Genomic DNA, 22635 nt, shown 5'->3' on the forward strand with positions numbered 1-22635 from the left:
CAACCGCACGCGTTCCTCGTATCGAAGCGGAGCGACGTGCCGCATGAATAATATAAGCAACATGTAGCGTTATAGATATAGGTGCAATGTATCAGAACATCAATTGTACTTTGCGATTTCGGTTTTTAATTTCCATTTACAATATTTCGTGTTGTGATGGATTCCATCTTGGTTTTTCAATCGCATATACGATATGTGAAATACCGGTTCCGTGCTGCAAGCCGTTTTCAATTTCCAAGTGTGCAGATGGACTGAAATAAAAATACCGACCATTTGACGGCGATAAATTGAATCTAAATATTGTGTACAGTGGGGTGGTCCTTAGTAGGGTTATATTTCAATTTTGAGCGATGCGCCCCTCAAACCGGCTTCACATAATTCGAAAATAATTTCCCAATTTTTTTACATTCTTATTTCAACTCTAACCGGTGCCCCGAGCGGGTGTATTTCCCCATTCAACCCTTTCAGGGGTACATCGAATCCACTGAACGAAATTAGATGAAATTTAGTATACGGGGCAGTTTTTTGGGTCGCTGATTACAAAGCTGAATTTATCGTATGAAAATTCAAAGTGTCGGATGTATTATGGTGGATCAAATCACCCAAAAGTCTCTTGATATTGTCATTTTGGATGTACCGTTTTGAAATTTATAATTTCGAGTTCAGATTCGTAATCGGCGATCCCAGAAATCCCCTTGTACAAAATTTCGTCTAAATCCGTTCGGTAGATTTGATGTGTCACTGAAAGGGTTGAATGGAATCTACCCTCTTAGAGGCACGAGTTAGAGTTGAGATGAAAATGTGAAAGAATTGGGGAATTATTTTCGTTTTATTATAATCTGAAGCCGATTTGGGGCCGAGCCGCTCGAAGTTCAAATATGACCTTTTTAAGGGCCATTCTAATCCACAGAGTTCTCGCCTCGAGTTTGAATAATTAAAATTCTGCTGTTCGTTCCCGGGTGATCTTTGATAACTGCAGTCGAATGTCTCGTTCGATTGTTCATTCAGCCGATCTTCGAGAGTCGAGTTACTGCCGGGGATTTGTTTAGCAAATGGCCACGAGGCGTCGCGCGTTTCGCAATTGGCCTTCACCTCGCGTCTGATTGGTCCGCGACTTCGCATCGTGTGACGTCCATTGCTGCCTGAAGAAATTTCGAGAACGTGACAACGGTAATATTCGTGACAAACCGTCGCAAGTTCCGTAGTTTTTCGCTGTCATTTCTGGCGAGAGTTTCACCGTCGTCAACCAGCAGCGCCTTTTGTTGCTGTCACAGGTAAAACTGCTACGTAAAGCTGGTAAATCTGTTTATTAAGGCATATTTTCATTCAACTAGAAATCTCCCAACGTAGCTACGGGATCAATACATTTTTTTCCAAAGAATTAATTCCCTTTTTCTGAATCGGGTATGTAGTTACATCTTTCGTGTCCTTACATCGTGCTTCGTTCTATCCGAAGCGTCGTAATATTTATCAAATCGTTCTATTTTACGTGAAACTTGTCGGAATTTAATTCAGCGACACGAGGTACGAAGTGTGGTGTGTAGATTGCTAATACTCAGCTGATGACGTACTCTCATGGCGTGGTGAGACTTTTCTCGAATTTCAATAGAACATTCGCCTTCCGTCGTGTTCATACGGACGAATCCGGTGAACTTACCGGTGACCTTAGGTCTCATTGTTTGCCTTTAGCTTTGCGGACTAAAATTTCACGATAATTTTACACCTTGAATCGATGAATTAGTCAAATTTTCGTGTTCTATACATCCACGGATAGCGTGTCACAATGCTCTAGAATGCCTTCCTTTCTTCACTTGCAGCAGGTAATTGCGGTAACTTCAGCGAAACAAATCTTATCCCAACAAGGGTCGATATTCGGAGAGAAGCAGTAGACCTTGCGCAATCATGGTGAAAGAAACAACGTTCTACGATGTTCTCGGTGTGAAACCTGGCTGCGCTCAGGAAGACCTGAAGAAAGCCTACAGGAAACTTGCTCTGAAATATCATCCTGACAAAAATCCAAATGAAGGGGAGAGGGTCAGTATTCATTATCATTCCACTTCATTGGCATTTTTTCTGGCAAATATTGACTAAATATCGCACCATCATTAACCCAACACATTATTTATTTTTCTTTTCTGCTTGTCATTGAATTAAATAATCCTCCGTTTGTGGTTAGTGTTTACATAATTGAATACACGTGGAACATCTTCTGGACTTTTTCCAAATTCGTTTGCAGTTCAAGCAAATTTCACAAGCGTACGAAGTGTTGTCGAATCCAGAAAAGAAGCGTATATATGACCAAGGAGGAGAACAGGCATTGAAAGAAGGAGGAATGAGTGGTGGAGGTTTCTCTTCCCCCATGGACATCTTTGATATGTTCTTTGGGGGTGGATTTGGCGGTGGTAGAGGAGGTCGTCGAAGAGAGCGAAAGGGCCAGGATGTTATTCATCAGCTCTCCGTATCTCTCGAAGAACTTTACAAGGGGACTGTACGGAAATTGGCTCTACAAAAAAATGTTATTTGTGACAAGTGCGAAGGTAGGATTATAATTTCATTGACTATACTTTTTCATATTTTCTTGTTCTTTATTCCCCCTTCCACATTCCATTGTGTACTCATTGAATATTCTGGATATCAGAATGCGATGGGCCTGAATATCAGATGCGCATTTCATCCCAAGGTTACTGTACAAAGCTTGTTAGTTGTTATACACGTGTCTAGGTAATTATTGTACATGGAAAGGTTTCTAATGTAGTAGTTGAAGGTGCGCTAGACAAAGTATGGTCCGAATTTTCTGACATCATTTGTCCAAAGAATTTTGCTGTCTGTTTATAGGAAAGTTTCCATTGAGTCTTAATATTGTTATGACTATTTGTAAACAATGTCTTTCGCAAATCAACAGGGATCGGTGGTAAGAAAGGTTCGGTAGAGCAATGCCCTACCTGCCGCGGTTCTGGGATGCAGGTACAAATTCAGCAACTTGCACCGGGAATGATCCAACAGCTTCAATCGATGTGCTCTGACTGCAAAGGGCAGGGAGAGCGTATTAACCCTCGTGATAGATGCAAGCATTGCAATGGACGTAAGACTGTGCGAGATAGAAAAATACTCGAGGTTCACGTTGACAAGGGGATGGTGGACGGGCAGAAAATTGTATTCACTGGAGAAGGTGATCAGGAGCCTGAGCTAGAACCAGGCGATATTGTTATCCTCCTTGATGAGAAGGAGCACGAGGTTTTCAAGTAAGTCTATTGTCTTTGGTGGTAGTATTCGGTGAACAAGTCAAGTTGCAGCGATACTATGATTTACCTGCAACTATTTTAACTTTAGACGAACGGGTAACGATTTGATCATGAGGATGCAGTTGGAGCTGGTTGAGGCACTGTGCGGTTTTCAAAAAGTAATTCGCACTCTCGATGACCGTGATTTGGTCGTGACATGCATCCCGGGTGAAGTGACAAAGCATGGCGACGTCAAATGCGTTTTAAACGAGGGAATGCCGGTTTACAAGGATCCCTTCACGAGGGGTCGGCTCATCATTCAATTCGTCGTTAACTTCCCGAAGATTATAGACCCTGTAATGATTCCAGCCCTTGAGCAATGCTTACCTCCTAGAGAAGAAGTTATGATTCCCGACGGCGCCGAAGAATGTATGCTGACGGACTTGGACCCCGAGCAAGAATCGAGACGGCGAAACACGCGGCAAGTTTACGAGGAGGACGAGGGTGGACCGTCTCGCGTTCAGTGCGCCACTCACTAACCGAATATTAATGTTAAGAGCTCTATTTCTATTTTATTCTCTACCTCGTTTATACACCTTGCGCACCTTAACTACACCTCAAGAATTCGGTAATAATGTGGGGGGCGATAATTTTTTTTTTTCGTATGAACGTGATCATCCGGCAGTGTGCTGCCAAGCGGTTTTGCTGATGAAACCATAAAAATGGTATGGCGTGAGGCGCCGTGGTGGCGTTTAGCGTATTTGACTAAATTTAAACCTGAGGTTTAGTTACTTGCAATTACTTGGCTATTACGTTACGAAATTTATTTATTCTCAATTTACAGTGGCGAAAGTTAAGTAGTTCGTTTTCTTTTTTTTTTTCTTATTTTTGTCTCTTAATTCTCAGGTAAATTCCAATTGACGCGTCATGCCATCTTTGCTGACTTGAGAGATTCCTCGGAATTGATCTGATACAACAAATAAGAGTTGAAACTATTTCACAAAAATGTAAGTGTTTTCATAACATTACCTTTCCGCGATTATAGATATTTCAAATTCTTTTTCACCTTGCGATCAAACCCGTTTCCACGATGATATATTTCTAGTTTTGCTGATTTGCAAAATATACGTAGAAATAATTTATTTAACGCTGCTAAACTAAACTTATGTATGTGGCATATTGGCGTTTATAAATTGTGCATTAAGCAAACGTGACAGGAAAAATTGGAACCATTGAGCAATATTCAAATACCAGTCGATGGAGTAAATAAATCTACACCGACAGACTCTGTCAGCTTCTAGCAAGAACGTGCCAATGTTCCCCTACGCAGGTAGATATAGTAGCTATATAGCGAAACTGATTCATTTTGAATCAAGGCTTTCTAGATTGTGATTGTAAGATCGTTTGTTGAAAATTTCACAATGACTGAAGCTATTCCTTTCTCGTTCCTTTAAATTATCACTACATGTCTCGTCGCAGGTAATAGCGTGGTTAAAAAATTATCTCATTTTCGTTACTTTCGCTAGCGATAGGTGATAGTGATTGTCTCTGGTGATTGTCATACTTTGATTAGAAAATAACAATAATGATAATAATTATAAATGAATCATAGGCAAATTAATCAATGGGTTACCATATGGTGCTCGTTATTGTTTCACTGATCTATGGTAAGGATCCGTAAAATTGAATAGGAGCGTGACACGTAATACTAAATGAATGTCTCCATAATTGTTTTACGATTGAATTACATAAATGGTATACCTTGAGTGTATTGCAACTGTGATTTTTTTTTTTCTTTTTTAGACCATTTTAAATCTGAATTTAACTCGACGAGTTTTTACTACATATTTTTTTTTTTATTGTTTATCGCAACTTGAAACCGATCTTTCGCACATTCAACCGTTGTAACGGTAAGTCGTATAGTTTGTGTGCTCGGGCGTGATGTAATTCATAATACGTAATGCATAATTCGTAGGTAAATACATTTTCCTCGAGTTTTTTTTTTTTTCTGGAAAGAAAGAAGATAATACTTTAGCGTAATTTCTGTGCTGAAACACCGTGAATAAAATTAATGAAAATGAAACGAAGACAAATTATTATTGTTCTTCCAAATAAATCCCGGTTCAATCGAAGAGTTGGAAGACTATCCATCCGTGAATTCAATTGAATTCAATTTCTCGGTTTCCTGAATCTCGGCTCCGTAATGTGGGCGCTGACCACCGCGCCGTTCAGAGCGCTGTGAAATCGCTCCGTTTCGCGTCGCGTATCGATGTGAATGGGTCTTGTTACGACCGAGTTCGGCGCAGTCACGCAGCCAGGAGGGAGGGGAGGGGATACCGCGGCGTAGGTAAACCGTCGTCAGATGGCACGGGCGTAGTCCTCGATTGTTTTTGTGAAATGCATCATGGAACCATGAAAGCCGTGGTCCGTCGTCGAGACTCGAGATGCCGCAAAGGTTTCTGGGTATGCAGAGGGAGCCATATTTTTCCAATATCAGTTACGTGAAAATACAGCGGAGGGAAAGCATCTGCGGGATGGAATTTTTATTGGTATTGACGAAATAGAGTGGATTTTCAGGGTGAAAATCGTGCGCGTGTTTCGGTCTGCAGGGTCAGATTTGTCGCGCGTTGAGTGATGTTTTTTTTTTTTTTATTATAATTAATATCGTTACGTTAGTGTTTTGTTCCACGATTAAGGTGAAGTTTTAGTGAAAACATTGGTTCGGGACCGCGCAGGTGTTGGGAAGTTGTTTCGGCGACGGGGTTAACTTAACCGTGTTTCACAGTGCGAACGCGTAACGTAGCGCGACGTAACCGTAATGTAACGGTGATGACATCGATGTCATAACAATATCAATTGGTTAACATATTTTGTGCCCTAATTATATCACGATTCTGCACGTACACCGATACGTGTATAGATGTATATACATACATATACAATATACGTATATTGTGTATTAAACCACGGTGTGTAAAGATTATACATCCGTAGTGTGCAAGTGCAGCTCCTACTGGTCAGGGTTAATAGAGTGCCAGTGCCGCTATTGGATTATTTTCGTGTGTGATGTCAACTGGATTCAGTCGTTGTCTAGTTCGTACATATGCACCAAATGCGCAATTCAGGTTACTACGCATTTTTTTTCCACTTACACCGTCGTCTTCTTCGTCTACGTTACACCGCGACACCGTCGGTCGGTACGACTTCACTCCTTTCCCTCGCGGTCTAGCATTTATAATTATTCTAAACATGCAGACAATTCGTATGCCTTTTATTTTACTATTCGGACTTTGTATCTCTTCTCCTCGACAGCAGCTGCCTGCCTGCCTGCCTGCCTGCCTGCTTGCTTGCTTGCCTGCTTGCCTGCTTGCCTGCCTGTCAGTTAGTCAGTCAGTCAGTCAGTCAGTCAGTCAGCCAGCTTCTCATCCAATGAATGACCTTGGGCATCGCCAACGCGACAACCGAGGTTTGACACAGATTCACTCGACTCGGGCCCTTGACGTAAACGCTATTTTACTCCGATTCGATTCAAATCGATTCAATTCAATTCGATTCAATTCACGTTTATTTATTTATTCATTTATTTGTTTATTTATTCCCTAGTTGAACTATGTTTCTTCCGCCCCTCCCTTCGCGGAATCGTCACTTGCAATTGTTGCACTTCACAGCTAGAAATGCATCTGGTGTAAACGGAAAAAAAATAGTAATCGTAATTTCTCAATTTTGGTTATCCCAGCAAGGATGGAGATTTTCAAGCCTTGGTGTATTCATAGAGCGTACATAATTTTCTGATATTTTTTTTTCCCTTCATTTTCTTTTTCTAATAAGTTTTCCGGTGCCCAAACAAGTCGGCAACATATGGGTAGGAGGATGCAACGACGTTGACGTTGACACTGTATTTTCTGTGTTGCCAGAGGATGCCGCAGGGACTAGAGGAGTGTCGGAGGCGTGCGCTGTGTATACCAGTAATGTTGGTGGCGCGGCGCCCTGCACTGCTGGACCTGGACCATGGCCGGCAAGCCTGAGCAGATCCCGTCTCACCCTGTTCCCTCCCATCGCAACAATCAGCACCAATCGTCACTGCCAAATATACAGCAAAACAGTCTTCTAGTCTACGTTTCTGGTGATAACTTTGCCTATGCCACAGCGGTAGGTCAGAATCCTCCCGTTGGTTACCAGCAGGGATCCTACCACAATGCCTTGCTGCAATCGCAGGGACAAGTTTATCCAGCTAAAACTTACCCGGGTAAAAATATCACCAAACAAATAAATTCGATTGGAAACAATGCCCTGTCGGAACACGAAGAAGGTATCTCCAGATCTCAATCGTACTCCATTGTCGACAGAGCCAACGACGAAAACAGGCAGAGACCGATACCGATACTTGCAACCAATGGGACAGCTTACGATCAGGCAACCCTGACCAACGGTCATCGTTTGACGAGTCATGGGAACGGGACAGAGAGTAGTCTGGCGGATACGAATAGTAGTAAAAGTCCAGGACTAAGCGGCAGCGAAGAGCCGTTTGGAAAAGCGACGAGTTCTGATGAACAACGGAAAGTATTTTCTATGAGGGCGCCCCACAGGGTCAGCGGGGAGGCATGCAACGCCGCCTACCCCGTGGCACAATTGCCCGACGGGTACTTGCCGCCGGGTAAAATCGCCACATCACCAGGGGAGACGTGTTCAAGTGTCGTCAACGAAACTACTCCTATTACTTTTGTTCAGCATACCGGCGAGGAAGTTTATTCTCCAAGTAGTTTAGTGAACGACCATCGAGGCGTCGGTGTTAAGTGCGAGTTGAGTTCAAATTCGAATTCAAATTCTCTTTCGAATCAGACATTGGATTCTTGTCTGGATAATCAGATCAGCTTGGGGAGCGTCGGGAGGTGCGATTCTGTGCGATCGGATACAGCGGAATCTACTTACAGCAGCCTAAGTAGCCCCGAAAGTCAAAGCCAGTCACAAGAGTCACTGTCATTAAATTCGTGTCCACAGCAGGCTGTGAGATCATTGTTGCCGAACAACGTGCAGCATCATGTTGTGTTGAATATGAACAGTGGTGCCGTGAATCAGCAGCAACAACAAACATCTGTTTCTGTTCCTCAGGGGTGGAAGAGGATATGCACTAACGGTGTCATCATATATATCAGGTAAGGAATTTCCTGCTTTTTCTTGCTACTACTTTACTTTAAACTCATATTATTATATGAAGAAAAAATTCATGAGAGTAGTAAAAAATAATTTTGGGACTGATACACTCCTCGTTTGACAGCAAGTGAAACAAAATCCCTGATACGTACGATATACTGTTATTAGAATAATGCGGTTGATTTGCAGATATTACTTGATTACTGATAGATTTAATAATGTTGACAACTATTCTAGCTCTGTTTAACGATTCGAAGTCTCGTTTTATCGAAGAGTATTTAAAAATTCTGTCGTCGTAGGCGCACATGTGGCGCGTTCATCCGATCCGATTAGGTGCTGGGGGAGCCTTAATTGGGATTTCCGGGTTTTCGGTCGTGTCTCTGCAACCGCCTGCCTTAATTACTCGATTTTTTTGCTACGAGTATTGGTACAAATATCACGCTGAAATGTTGAAACTGATTTGCGCAGGTTTCGGATCGGAAGATTTGATTTTTTCTTAGTTTTTTCTGAATTTCAATCGATAATTTCGTCCACTGGGGATGACTGTGAAAAAGTTCGAGAAATGAACACGTAATGCAACTTTTAACTCACAAATTGTCGGAAATAATTCACCCTCACTTTTTACCGTCTTTTCCCCTCTTTCTTCGGTCCTGGCTCACCTTACCCTCTGCTTTCTTTTCTCTTGTTGCATCACTTTAGTGATCTACATCTTTAAACCGTTCTTTATTACAAATGTTATTCGGTCAATAACTCAAATATTTTTCGATGCTTAGCTGTCGTTATGTTTTTTGTCATCGAGGAAAGAAATTTTATTTCTGTATGTATGTATAATTATCATTAGGGTCGTTGACATGCTTATGTATAGGAATAGAATAGAAGCTCCAGTATAGTGTGTGAGATAATGTTATATATAATTATATACACATGTATACATAGTTTCTTTATTTCGATGTCTGAGGTCGGGTCACCATTCGTTCGTTAACTTTGGGGAAAGCGGAAAATTTCTGGCAGAGGCGCAACTCTCACACATCGTATGGTGGCCACATATATAACTCATGCTGAAAATCTTAGGAAAATTTTCGTGGCGAAACATGACGTCACATCCGTTCCGGTTGAGCGAACCGCGTCGACGATTCTCCCTCGTCACAACTCGGTGGCAAACGTACCCGGCGGCGGGTCGGTGGTGGTGTATTTTTTCCGAGGGTAAGAAGTCACGCTTTAAAAGGCTACACAGGATTTAAAGACCTGAGACCTGCGGTCAAAGAATCGGGGAATTCCCCTGCCTGCCTCTCCTTGTCGTGTTAGGGACCCTCCGTATCCCTCCGAAAATGGTCGTCGTCGTCGTCGACGCACTCCGAGAAGGAGAAACGGAGCCACGCTAGGCTTACAGAGCTAGGGTCTCTGTGCAAAGAATACGTGCTGTACAAAGGGTTCCGGCGATGGAGAGAAGATGAGAAGAGAGGGAAAGTCGCCTTTGCTCACAGCTGGCCTTCGTAAATTAGAATCCTACAGTAGAAGTCAGTGGAGAAGAATCTCCTCCTTTTCCTCGGTTACTCGGTTTTCCCATAAATTTTTGTGTCTACCTACATGGATAGTGCGAGTCAGGTAAAGTGCAAAAGGTAGCGAGGAAGGGGAGAGGTCGTGCGGGTAGGCGTAGCGTTCATTCGGTCCACGTATACCTAAGACATATTACACGGAGAAGCGGAAAATTTTACCCTGATTCTTCTCACCGAAGATGATGCGAGAGAAGGACAGGAGAAGTCCGACATTGGGTGAAACTCTTCATGGGTATTTGCGGTGACTTTGAATCTGACCGTTCCATTCCTGGCAGTTCTCTTTAGACCCTCTTACCGCCTTTTTTGCCTTTATTTCGGGTCCGTCCACCGATTCTTTGATTTACAACTGCTGCCGCAGCTCGTGAGTGCGGCGTAGAGGAGAATCCTCACAGCGATAGGTACGCCTAGTGCGTACTATTCGAGATTCACTAGTGGTGTGTGTGTGTGTGTGACCCATGTGCGTATTGCCCGTCAGGGGTGCCTACGTAGGTTACCTGGTGAAACTTGGATGGGAATTTCGTGTATGAATACGCAACGTTAACGTAGTTTTTTATGATTGAATCGTACGCAATTAGCTTGTAACGTATGTACGACCACGACGAAGGCAGGACTGCACCGTTGGCTCTGGTTTTGCAAAAAACGTTCCATTCGCCAGTATATGGGAAATTTCGTATGGTTTTTAAAATCCCACCTGAATTGTAGTTACCCAGCGTTGATTATCTCTCGTTCCCGCATCATCGCATATTATTATCATCATCGGTACCGTTGTTATTGTCAGGATGTATAACTATTACTCTGTGTGTTGAAGTAGGTATATAATATGGAAACGTCGGCGGCGGCAGTCGTTGATTCTTTCCATCTTTTCATACAATAGTAGTCAAACTGCCACTTCGTCGATAGGAGACGAAACGTGAGGTGACGTAACGTAGCGTTGGTTGGTTGGTCGGAGAAGGAGAAGGCGAGGATTGTGCAATTCGAGTGAGGAACGTAAGAATGAAAAAAAAATAAATAACAAATAAAACGAAAGAAAGAAAAAAAATTGGACAAAGTAAGGCTCTCGGCGTACACGTGCAGAGAGGCAGCAGCAGCAGCAGCAGCTTGGAATCTTTCGCTACTCTGAGTTTATCAAACGACGACGATGCGAGAGCGAGTAAGAAACCGAGATAGATCGGTACGTTGTATATGTTACATATGTGTGTGTGTGCGATGTGCTGTTGCGTTGCGTAATAACGAACAAACGACGCGACGAGCAGCCAGCCGGTCGTGTATACATATAACGATTACGCAAATGTGATAATTAATTACCAGTGTTTCCCTTCCTCCCTTCCCCCGGCGCTGCTTGCCGCCCCACTGCCGCTTAATAACTCGCGTTAAATAATTCGCTAAACACGCGAAATAAATACTGCACCAGCCCTTGTAATGTATGCATGTTGGCACGTATGTATGTGACATGATCGTGGCGAGACTGCTTGCCGCAATAAACAGCGCGAGTGCGAATGCGCATCATCGTCGCGTGTCGTCCGATCCGCGGCGTTGAAAGAAAACACTTTGTAGGCATCGCGTGTGTGCGCGTGTGCATGTTTACAGGTTGTTGCGTTGAAACTATCTATAGTTTGTAATATACGGGTAGTAGGTAGGTAAATAGACTAATGTATGTATCATTTGCAATACTGTCGTATAGGGGAACGTGGGGAACCTTTAAAAATTTTGACAAAAAAAAAAGCAATTTTTTTTACACTTCGAGATATTATTAGAGGTTGGTTTAATATGCGTTGAATTGAAATATGCAACATTCTTTTAGGACAAGAAAACATATTTTTAAAGATTTATTAACAATGATATTTTAGACAAAGGTCATTTGCTCCAGAATATACATTTTTTTGGTCGTACATATTGATAGATAATCAATGATTCATTCAATTCAGGTAGAACTGAAGGATGCTGAGTCATGAAAAAAAATTAAAGAAATTTTACTCATTTTTTGGAGAGGGACCGTTCGTGACCCAGATTTTTTCCCCCCTCAAATCATGGCGATATAACGATCAATTTGTTCGTTATAGATCGAAACAACTTGTACCCGGTGTTTGAAAGTCACAAAAATAATCAGCGGCTTAGGGGGTCAGTCGTGGTGCTCGACGTTCCCCTTCGTGTTCTTTGCAATGCATTCATCTGATATTGAATGATTAACGCGATTTTAGAGTCCGTATCACATCCTTGGTTTGGTTCTTAGCTTTAGTTATAATTACGCTTTTAGATTTCTACTTTTTTCTCGTGAGTGGACGGGACTTGATCTGTTTTAACGAATTTTAAAATCCATCGAAATAGTTGAATTATAGAAGTCGAGAGTGAAAAGGCAGAAAAGAGAAAGCATGGAAATGCAAAATATATGAGAATCTTCGAGATTCCGACGGTTCCATATTTTGGATCGCCATTCTCTTTCATCTTTCTACATTTTCACTTTTGCGCATTGGGACTTTCTTCTACATTCTGAATTTCTATGAAATAGATTTCTGCGTAATTAAAAATTCGATATTTAACGTGTATAATAATATACAGATATTTCTTTTCATTCAGCTGTAGCGTGATGTCGGAATTTATTCGCAACACTGGGCTCGGAGTGAGTTATTTATAGGCAACGAGACAGAAGCGAATAGCGAACGGCAATGGTTGATAGCTATATTTGTTCAGGGATAATCGTTATCGTGAATTTAGACGCAAATCAGCTTTCTCGATCTCGTTCGTTTGAGAACAAGATTTATTATTTTTACCGTTTGAATATTACGACGTGACGGATTGTTCAGTAGGGAGCAGCAGCAACAACAACACTGGATAATGTGTCGAACCGCTGTCTCGGATCTCTTTCAGGTCTTACGAAATATGTATGACGATTTTTATATTTCTCATGCATGTGTACAAGGGACCCAAGACGAACGCAATTTGGTGTGTGTGTCCAAAAATTAATCGAACACGACTCGATTGAATCGGTAAAAATTAATCGTTTATTTCGTATTTTTTTTAAACGGTGCATATAAAACCAAAATGTCTTAATATCGGAAAAGTTTTTTGATAACTTATAGTTTCATTCAAAATATTTTTCAATTTCGGATGAACAATACTGATTTGTCATTCACTTCAAATAGTTACTTAGCAAGTAACACAGTGATAATAATTGATACTTTAATCAGCTAAATTGATATTACATTGCGTCGATCATGGGAGTAAAAAACAAAAACCGTTTGAGAGGAAAAATAATTGAGTCGGTCGAATAATCGAGTTTGAAAATAATCGATTATCCTCAATTAATCGAGAAAAAATAATGAATTTAATCGAAAATCGATTATTTTTGGTGATTCTTAGCGTGTATGTTCCTTTTTCTCCCAGTTATGCAAAAATTCTTTGGATCATTGTAAAACCTTTTTCAATAGAAATCGGCATTTCATGTACCAGGCTATGAGCAGGTTGACATTTACTTTAGCGCGTCGACTTGCGACACCGTTGGTTGGCGCAGACGGTTTCGTACCGGTCTGCAAATCCGGCGGTCGCGAGTTCGAGTCCCGCGTCGAGTAATGACAAAAATCAATTTACGAAGTTTTGTTCCACTTGAAACGCGAAGAGATATCGACATTTGCAATTGTATCAAATGTCGCGTAAATGAATAAAGAAATAATATGAGCGGCCCGATGATGACACGGATAAAACCTTTCAAAGGCTTCGTTTGGCCAGAGACAATCTAGCAGAAGAGGCCCACGAGCTGGGTACCTAGTTACCGCGTCGTTGTTAGCCTCGGGAAGGTCTGAGACAAGGTCGTTAAACGCTCCAGCAGGGCGACCCCGGCGTCTCGGGGTGCGGGGGAACCAGAAAAAGCGACGGGGGGCGAAGCGTCGCCTGGGAAGCTGGCGTCGTATTCGCAGCCGAGGCAAATTTCGCCCCTCTGTCGATGGAATTTACCCCCGTGACCGGCAATTTTAGTACAATCCGCAAGCCCCGCTCGAAAGGCGGGGAACTCAATTCAGACTAATCTGTCTCTGGCCGTATAATGACGAGTGCTGCTCTGAGGGCTTTTTTAAGCTTTCCATTTCTCTGGTTTCAGAGAAAAAAGAAAGTTATTTTGATCACACCGAAAATGAAATTTTTATATTTCATTAGATCTCGACGTTTCTACGTACGTATATGATAAATTTTTTTGTTCGTCGATATCTCGAGAAGAAGTTACCGGATTTCAATGATTTTTGTCTCAATCGACGCGGCTTTTCCAAACTTAGAATTGATTAGATTTTGGCTTCGATCGGTTCCGTACTTTTTCAATTATTCAAATAACAAAATTTCTAAAAATCAAACAAAAATGATGATATCTTGAGAATGGACGGATGGATTTGAATGAAAATTCGTACTGCGAGGTTTTGTAGGTCGCTTATTACGCATCTAACGTTACATTTGCGAAGTTTACATTTGGCACATTCAATAAGCTGGAAAAAAAACTAAAAACATTTGAATTTTGAAGAAAATTTGTTACTCACCGGTTTGTTACGTGGCTGATAACGAATCTGAAGTCAAATTGCGAAATCCAAAATGGCGATCCAATATGGTAGTAAATTCTAAAAATATTCCGATTTTGGTAAAGATTGGTGGGCAGAAGTTTTTTGGGTCACCGATAACGAATCCAAGGTCAGACTTTCAAATTTGTAATATTGGATTCATTGTAGTGGTAAAAAATAAAAAAATCGTCATTTTCATGCAACATGGTATCCGAGGGCTTTAAAATCGTTGACCACGAATCTGAATTTGTAACTCGAAATTCGAATTGGATATTGTTATTTGTTTTTTATATAAACTTGGACTCTGCGGTTTGAGAAACGAAAGTTCGTGGGCTGGCTCATGGCCAGTTTAAAACTGCTTGTTTTAAAATCATTCACTCTCATATCCCACCTGCAGCTATTTACTTGTTCATCCGTTCTTTTTATCTCATTCTTTTAATTCATCTGATTTTTAACCGTATTCCGGAGAATTCGTTTATTCACATTTTTCATTTTCACATGTAAAATTAAACACTTTGGATAGATAGGAAGGAAGTCCTTATTAATTGCATTCTAGGAATCGCGAGGAATAACTTTTAGCCTCGTAAACGGAACTAAGTCACTCTCTCTCTCTCTCTCTGTCTCTGTCTCTCCCTTTCTCAGATGCTAACAAACGTGTGTGGTAATTAGTTAGCTTAATTATCATTGTACACCACGGCGGTCCCGGCGTCTTCTCTTCCACGTGCAATTACATATTAAATTAACAACCAAGGCAGCAGCCGTTCCTTCCGTTGAGGAAAGCATCAAACTGCTGTTGTTTCTAAGCTGTCTACTTTTGTTATCTAACAACGCGCATAAGGCGGGGACCCCATTTACGAACTTAAACATGCGGTGGCACCCTCCGATATATACACGCGCAGGTACGCACGTCTTGCGGTTAAACCCGGGTCGCATGCCGCTCCTTTGCTTTTTCTCTCTACATGTGTCCTTTACTTAGTACGCAGCGAGAGCGAGAACGACCCGGATCGAGACGGTGAGATAATTGTACCGAATTAACCGCAGAATTTTGTGCAGAACTTTTTACGAGACAACTCGCTTCGTTTCAAGACCCCTTTATCTTCTCCTTTTCCCTATAAGTATACCTACTGTATCGTACTACGAAACAGACGATAATTCAAACTGGTCAGGCTATACGTGAATCAATTTCTCAGCTTCTGTTTACCTGCCTGCATACGTGATGTAGATTTGTGAAAACTGGAACGGACGATAACGCAACTCCGCATAAATAGTAAAAGCTTTTCAATTCGACGTTAATTACGTTAATGCCGATACAGTTCATTCTGCCGACTCACTGACAATGTGGGGCGACATGTTGATTAGTTTGTTGTTTTTTGTTTTGGCACATTAAACCGTTCTCTGAGCCAAACATCGTCCCTCGTAAAGTTTCATTTACGCAGTTCTAGCGAACCTTGCTATATAAATATTCGTTTTGCGATCAAGCTTGCGATCATCCCCCGCTCCCTTCAATCATGTCGCGGCGACAGGCTCAGCAAATATAAATTACGAGCCGCTCGATCTTGCATCCAATAACTCATGGAAGCTAGGAAATTCAACCACGTCGGACCGCGGGATATTTCATCATTGATGGTTGCAATGCGGCGCCAGAATACTGGCAAGCCGTACGATCAGGGGTAGTTTGATTCAAATGTCGCGTCATTTTCACCTCTCATTTGTTGCCAGTGCACCCTGTATTACAGAGGGAGACCCACCGCGCTGTAAGATAATCGGCTAATAATTGTACAGTCGTGATACGCGGCCCGGTAGCGGCACGTGAGCCTTTCACTATATGCACAGATCAGATTATGCACGGTACATATTATACGTATCTAAATGTCGTGTCCACGTCGTGTGTCTCTATGTGTGCTTGTTTTCCGGCGTTGTTACGTACACACAACTCCCTGCGTGTATGAATGTGCGCGCGGTGTTTGCTAACCGAAGAGATAGCATCGGAATGACACGCGCGCGCGACGCAAGTGCATAAACATTTTCTGACTAAACAATGACATAATGCAAACAAAGGAAGCCATCTATACACGTGTGCGTGCCTGTTTTCTGTGATGTGTCGCGTATTGTATGTAGACAGTATCATGTACGTACACGCGGCGCGATGAGAACACACATCACCCGACATTTGACAACGAACAGCTGACCCGGGCTACCGGAATTATTCTTATAATCGCGTATCGCTGGAAGTTGAATATTTGCCCGCAGTTTTCTTATCATCTTTTACATATATATGTGTGTATGTATGTATTATATTATACAATTCTCTTTTTGAATTGTTTTTTTTTTTTTTTTTGCCAAACTTCAGTTCCAACACAATCGCCTAAATTTTTTGCATACATGCTATACGACTGCCAAACCACAGTGACGCGGCTGTTAGGATTTGTTGGAGATGATATGTGTTTTTATTTATTAAAACGAATACGACATATAAATATATCTTGTGATAGTTTTTTCCTCGCACTCTGTTTCATGCGGGTACAAAACTATGGCTTTTTTGTTTATCCTGTTTTCATCATCATCACTGACTGAAAGGTAATTTTGTCGCAGATTCGATGCAGCTTCTCTTTTCCCTCTCTCTAATATTCCGCATTTTACCTCACCTTTGTACGGCGTACTGTACGATATCCATGTCTGTTATGAAAGAAGAAAATTACAATTCCGTGGAACACGTTACACTGAGAAAAAGCATTCGCCGATTTCGGCAAATATTATTTCATTCGAGTAAATCGTGCCTTTGTACAGTCCTAAACAAACATTTGCTTGATTTGAGTAAATATTAATGTAATCTAGACAACGTGATCGTTTTGTATCAAATTAAAACTTGTTTCAAACAAGCAAATATTCAATAAAAATAAAAAAATTAAATTAAAAAAAAAAACCGCAGGCTTAACATCTTACAAAAAAACTTTCGAAGCGATCAAACAACTAGACCAGGGGATCGACAAGATTTAAAAATTTAATATCGGCTGTAAATAAACAAAACTGAAGTTTTTATTGTATTCAGGCAATTGCAACTTATGAGACACGCTACCTATATGACGACTATTGATAATTAGTTTTACACCGAAGTAGACGCACCATCAATTCTTTGTTTGAAACTCAACGCTTATTTGTCGATACATGCGAGTTTGCTGTCAGTATTGCTATTCTTCCAATCTAGTAATATGCGGGTAATAGAGAAAAGAAGCGAATTCCTTAAATGAAACGAATACATCTCATTGACGTAATAAACTAATTATGATGTTCAAGAAACATGATGATTGAATCAGCCAGTATTGCGGTTTTTTTTAGCTGAATCAACCAATTCATTACGGTACTCGAACCGAATCCGACTTTTGTTAAATATAATATCGTTTATTTGATTCAATAACACGTTGTTTGATTCAATCGGTACCCTCACCTAAATCGTATACTAAACAACCCCATTATCAAGTTTACTCAACTACAATATTGGATTTGCCAAATGTACTTTCGTTCATTAAATTCGAGTACAAATTGACGATACGAATTTAATTTAATTGAAAAAATGATGCATTCTTTTGAGAAAATCTCACCAGCAATTGTATAAATGAATATTTATTTGATTGAAAAATATTCAGAACTTGGATTGATAAAGTCTGAAATGAACTTTCGGCACAATTCACTTGAACCCCTATAAATTCACTGTCAAATAAACATGTCGGCTTAAATTGAGGAAGTTTTTTTTCTCCGTGTTACTACAGATAAATTGTTTTACCAGTGATGCTTATTGTCGCGAGTATCCCGAGACGCATTATATAAGTGGCGTTAAAAATGATTTTCTCAACTGGACGCCGGCGGCGGCGTCGTCGTTTGATTGTGTTCAAGATCCGTTCACCGTCCGTCGCAACGTAATCCGATCCGGTTGTGTTGCCATTTACGGAACCGTCGCGCGTCGGCCCGTTTCAACCAGCAGCCTCCAAGGGGTGTGACTTGCTTTTTTTTTCTCTCCTCTCTCACAATCAGCTTTAATAAAACTCTTGATTTTCTTCCTTGCGTCTCGCCTTTCTCCTTTTACGAAAAGGAAAAAGCGTGTCTCCTTATTATTCGCGGCTATTAATAATAAGAATCAGGTATCTTCTGATTGCTCGTCATTTGATCGATCGTATAACAGCCGCGCTCGCAAATCGTTTCAGGGTTTATCGATTAATCGAACCACCTCGTTCCATTTCGTTCATCGCTCCATGGCAATATTAATAACAGGGCAATACGGGGAAAAGGCCGCTGCATGTCATCGTCTCTTCGGGAACGGATATTGATAAAACTTTGACAAACAGGCAGCGGTGTTGAATTCTTTCGTGTGTAATTTGTATAACCAGCTCTTATTTCACAGTAACCCGGTTCATTATTTAGGGCAGTCCTATAATATATGTTTACCCTTGATACCTGTAAGGGATATATCATGTCCAACGGGTAAACCGACAAGAACAAGGACGAGGAACTCACGACATTAGTGAATAAATTCATCGATCAAGGGAAAATGAACGGCATTATATATTTCATTCAATTACAATTAATAAGATGATATATTCTCAGCAAGGTGGCCACGTACCTATTGAACTTGGACAGTCTGGAAATGTCGGGGTATTTTGAATTTGGTTATGGAAAAAACTGAAAATATCAGTTTTCTATCATGGGAATTGGAAATGAATTATTGATGTGACGAGTTTACTTTTTTTCGCTAAGAAAAGGAAATTGGCTTGAACTGACTTTTTTGCATACATAATATTTTTCTTCAATTCAAGTTGAATTTGAACCGAATATAGAGTTGATGAGCCGAACGATTTAGGTCTTAGTAACTTACTAGAATTGGGAAAATGACAAGAAAAGCTAGGTCTTAGGTCCTGGAAAACTTGGAAATGTACTGAAATTATTTTTCCCTCAAATTTGCGGCCACCCTGCAGTGTGCAAATTCGCTCTCTTGTCTCACTTCTCTCTTTCTTCGCCTCACCCACTTGACCGTTTTATTGCTTTTCCTACCTGCATTCCGTCCTCGTGTCTTTGGGGGATGCGGTTGGGGAAGTTTGCACAGGCGGCGCGTGGCGTCTGGCGTTTTTGCATTCTTGCATTCTCAGGGCGACTCCGACAGCATTGCAGGCTGGAAACTATCAGAATGGTCTGTAGACAAGGAGGAGAGGTATCGCTTATCGGCTTTCCCTTACTCCAGCTCTTTATACTATTTTTATTGCACCACTTAGGCCTGGCAAGTGTTCGTTTGATGTAACAGATTGTTCGAGCTCTGCAGTAATTACGATGCACCTATAGGTGATGTGACACTTGTGCATATATTTACATTCACGAAGATCGGTCCTAATTATTATGTCGTTTACTTGCGCTATGTCGTAATTGAGGCACAAGACACTTGTTAGTACCGTCTATAGATAATGTACATTTTTTTTTTTTGAAAAATCTTGGAATGGAAGGAAAGAAAATTAGCTAGAACTGAATGATAATAAAAAAAAAAAAAATAGTGATTTAGATTTGGAAAAAGTCATACCAAATGCATATTTATAACTCGAGTAGTACAAAGTGTGGATGTATACGCATAGTGTATACCGCACAATATACGCTGAATGAAATATCCTGGAATTCGGAGATGATAAAACTCGGTTCCCTCTTTTCTTTGGTATTCTGTGTTTCTTTTTCCGTTTTACTCTCTCCCCCTCTCTCTTTATTCTTCTCCAACTCCGCAAAGGGACGATGAATGGATTTCTTGCCGCTCGTGTACTCGCTTCGTTTCGACTTCGTTTCTTTTTTTTTCTCCCTCCTTTCACCTCCTTGCACTCAGCGCCCTTGTATCCTGCTTTGTACGAAGTAGGATGAAATTCGACTCTGACAAGGACGACGAGTAAAGTGAAAATACTCGAGGGACGTTTTTCTCCAGTTTTTCTTTCGCTGTAATACCCAAGTATACATATATGTATATTATATGTACCATAATAGATGAAATGTAAATACCTTAGTGGCTGTCCCTTTATAAATCCCTTTACAACTTACGCATTTCTTTCCCCCGTTGTGGTTAGTGGCGAAGAAGTTTTACGACATTTTCTCTTTCACATTTTAGTAGTTTGAGGAAAAAGTAATTTTAGCATCTTTTTTCGTTGTTCATCTGAAACAAAGTTGAAGCAGATACCTACAACAGATTGACACAAAGTACTGTTTGACGTCACCCATGCCAAAGTACATGTATCAATATGTGTCGAGAACAGCGAAATTCAATTGTATGCAACTTTAGCAGTCATGAGTTGGTTTTAACGGAAATGAAAAAAATTATTTAATGCACTTACGAAACGTAGAAATTTTTCCACGTGAAACACGTCCAAACAATTATCTAACGATTCCGAAATCCTGTCTTGGGCGCGACTCACCGGAATTATCAACTCCTTACCTCGAATCGTTTCTCGTCAGTTCCTCCTATCAGCTTGCGGAGCTGGTTAATATGGTTTTTTTCTTGTTCCTTCCTATTTGCGTCGCGTTCTGTATACTTCTGCCACTACGATTTACATGCGGATAGGGAAAATTCAATTTCCCTGGAGAGTGCGCGATCAAAACCTAGCTTGTGCAGAGGAAAATGTTTTCTAAATGTACACACGTGTATAAACCTGTGTATGTACTTTATACACTTGTATATCAGAGTCGAAATCGAGACGAGCTGAATCGTGAATAAATTTCCAAACCTCTGGAACACGTTTTTAGAACCTACGTCCTGAGAAGATAGGGGAGAAAAATGAAGATACGCTTCAGCTGGTTGTCAATACTAACGATAGTCGGGGTCTGTTTTCCGCCTCGTAATTTTTTCGTCGCCTGGGTGTAGAATTGTCGTTTTTCATCAACTGTTTGTGGACGAAACTGCAATAAGTATATACGATTAACGGTACCAGGTATACATATATGGCATATAATCCGAAAACCAGTATGATATTCAAATTTGTCTCTAGGGTGATTACAATATATATGTATTATGGTGGTATTTAAAAAGGTCATTTTTGAATTTCAACTATCTCATCACCCAAATTGACTCGAAATTATTCAAATATAATTCTCTGATTTTTTCAGATTTTTATCTCAACTCCTACCCGTGCCGCCAGAGGGTCGATTTCCCATTTTTAACCCTTTTCAAGAGAACAGTAAATGTGCCGAACGGATTTCGCTGAAATTTGATACAGGAGGGTTACTTGGATCGCTGATTACGAATCTGGATTCGAAACTTTGAAATTCAAAATAGCGGATTTAGTAGAATAGTTTGTCCGCGAGCAAGCACACCAAAAGGGAAAGTCACTTGGTATCGTTATATTGAATCCGTTATTTTCAATTTCCAAATTTCGAATCCAGATTCGTGATCACCGACCCAAGCAATCCGTTTGGTAGATTTAACTTTCCTTCGAAAAGGGTTACATGGGGAAATCACTATAATTAATGTTTTGTTTGAAGCGCTTATTGTCAGCGTATCGTTGTTGAAGATTTCCTTAAAAACAAGGAAGAATGTTAGAATTCTTCCCTTTAATCAATAATGCGAAACAAACAGCCACCTTTGACAGGTTGAGCCTAAACCCACCGGCTTACATGAGAAGTTTGTAGTTCGAAACTCTCGTCAGCTGCTACGTTGGCTTGTTATACCTACTACCTACACGGGGTTATACGGCGGAGCGATGGTGGCGGAGGGCCGGTTAGCGGTGAATATTTAAACTGGTCGTCGCGCTAGTGAATCACCGTGTACATCGTCATGTACAAACTGGATAGGAGATCATTCCTTTTCTCTGGCCCCCTATTTCTCATCTCCTGCGAAACCATGCCAGCCAGACCAGGGAAGCACGAGAGAAGTCGTCTCTGCACGGCTTGCCGGCCTCAGTGTTTCCTCAAGTATCGCGTGTTGTACGATGCGCCGGGGTGAGTGATATCTCCGTAGGGTGAAGAGGAAAGCCCTCCGTTTCATCCATCCCCTCCTTTCTGCAGATACGCGAAACGTCAATATTCTCAAGTATTCTTCTCCCTCTCCCTTTCCCTCTCCCTCTACCGGTTCTGCCACGACGCGTCCTTCAGTTTTCTGTAGAAGCCTCAGCCCAGAGCCCTCCGGGTTTGGTTACGTTGTTACAAAAACATGTGCCACTT

The 22635-nt window shown here is 41.1% G+C and overlaps 2 protein-coding genes across 5 annotated transcripts in view; both read left to right on the forward strand.

The window, feature by feature from the left end:
* The first annotated feature begins 1114 nt into the window (after window positions 1–1114).
* Window positions 1115–5004, forward strand: LOC124188169 (dnaJ homolog subfamily A member 1). 4 transcript variants are annotated; one of them, XM_046580662.1, is made up of 6 exons: window positions 1115–1274; window positions 1818–2034; window positions 2237–2537; window positions 2903–3242; window positions 3331–3772; window positions 4128–5004. In XM_046580662.1, the coding sequence occupies exons 2-5, from the start codon at window positions 1903–1905 to the stop codon at window positions 3758–3760; spliced, it is 1203 nt and encodes a 400-aa protein (XP_046436618.1). In that variant the 5' UTR covers window positions 1115–1274; window positions 1818–1902; the 3' UTR covers window positions 3761–3772; window positions 4128–5004. The 4 variants fall into 4 exon arrangements, with proteins under 4 accessions (XP_046436618.1, XP_046436616.1, XP_046436617.1 ...); XM_046580660.1 differs by having other exon boundaries at window positions 3331–5004; XM_046580661.1 differs by having other exon boundaries at window positions 1117–1296; window positions 3331–5004.
* Window positions 5005–5600: 596 nt separating this feature from the next.
* The window catches only part of LOC124174414, a 136789-nt gene continuing 119754 nt past the window's right edge, over window positions 5601–22635 (forward strand). The window contains exons 1-2 of the mRNA XM_046553548.1: window positions 5601–6346; window positions 7136–8374. Coding sequence (XP_046409504.1) covers window positions 7230–8374 — 1145 coding nt within the window. The 5' untranslated portion in view covers window positions 5601–6346; window positions 7136–7229. The remainder of the gene's footprint in view (window positions 6347–7135; window positions 8375–22635) is intronic.

Source organism: Neodiprion fabricii, chromosome 1, assembly GCF_021155785.1.
Source record: "Neodiprion fabricii isolate iyNeoFabr1 chromosome 1, iyNeoFabr1.1, whole genome shotgun sequence".
In the NCBI taxonomy this organism is placed as follows: Eukaryota; Metazoa; Arthropoda; class Insecta; order Hymenoptera; family Diprionidae; genus Neodiprion; species Neodiprion fabricii.

Coding starts and splice junctions, on each gene's coding strand:
- LOC124188169 (XM_046580660.1), top strand. CDS start 1,903: ATGGTGAAAGAAACAACGTTCTACGATGTTCTCGGTGTGAAACCTGGC. Junction 2,538..2,902: donor TATTTGTGACAAGTGCGAAG/GTAGGATTATAA, acceptor GCAAATCAACAG/GGATCGGTGGTAAGAAAGGT. Junction 3,243..3,330: donor AAGGAGCACGAGGTTTTCAA/GTAAGTCTATTG, acceptor TTTTAACTTTAG/ACGAACGGGTAACGATTTGA.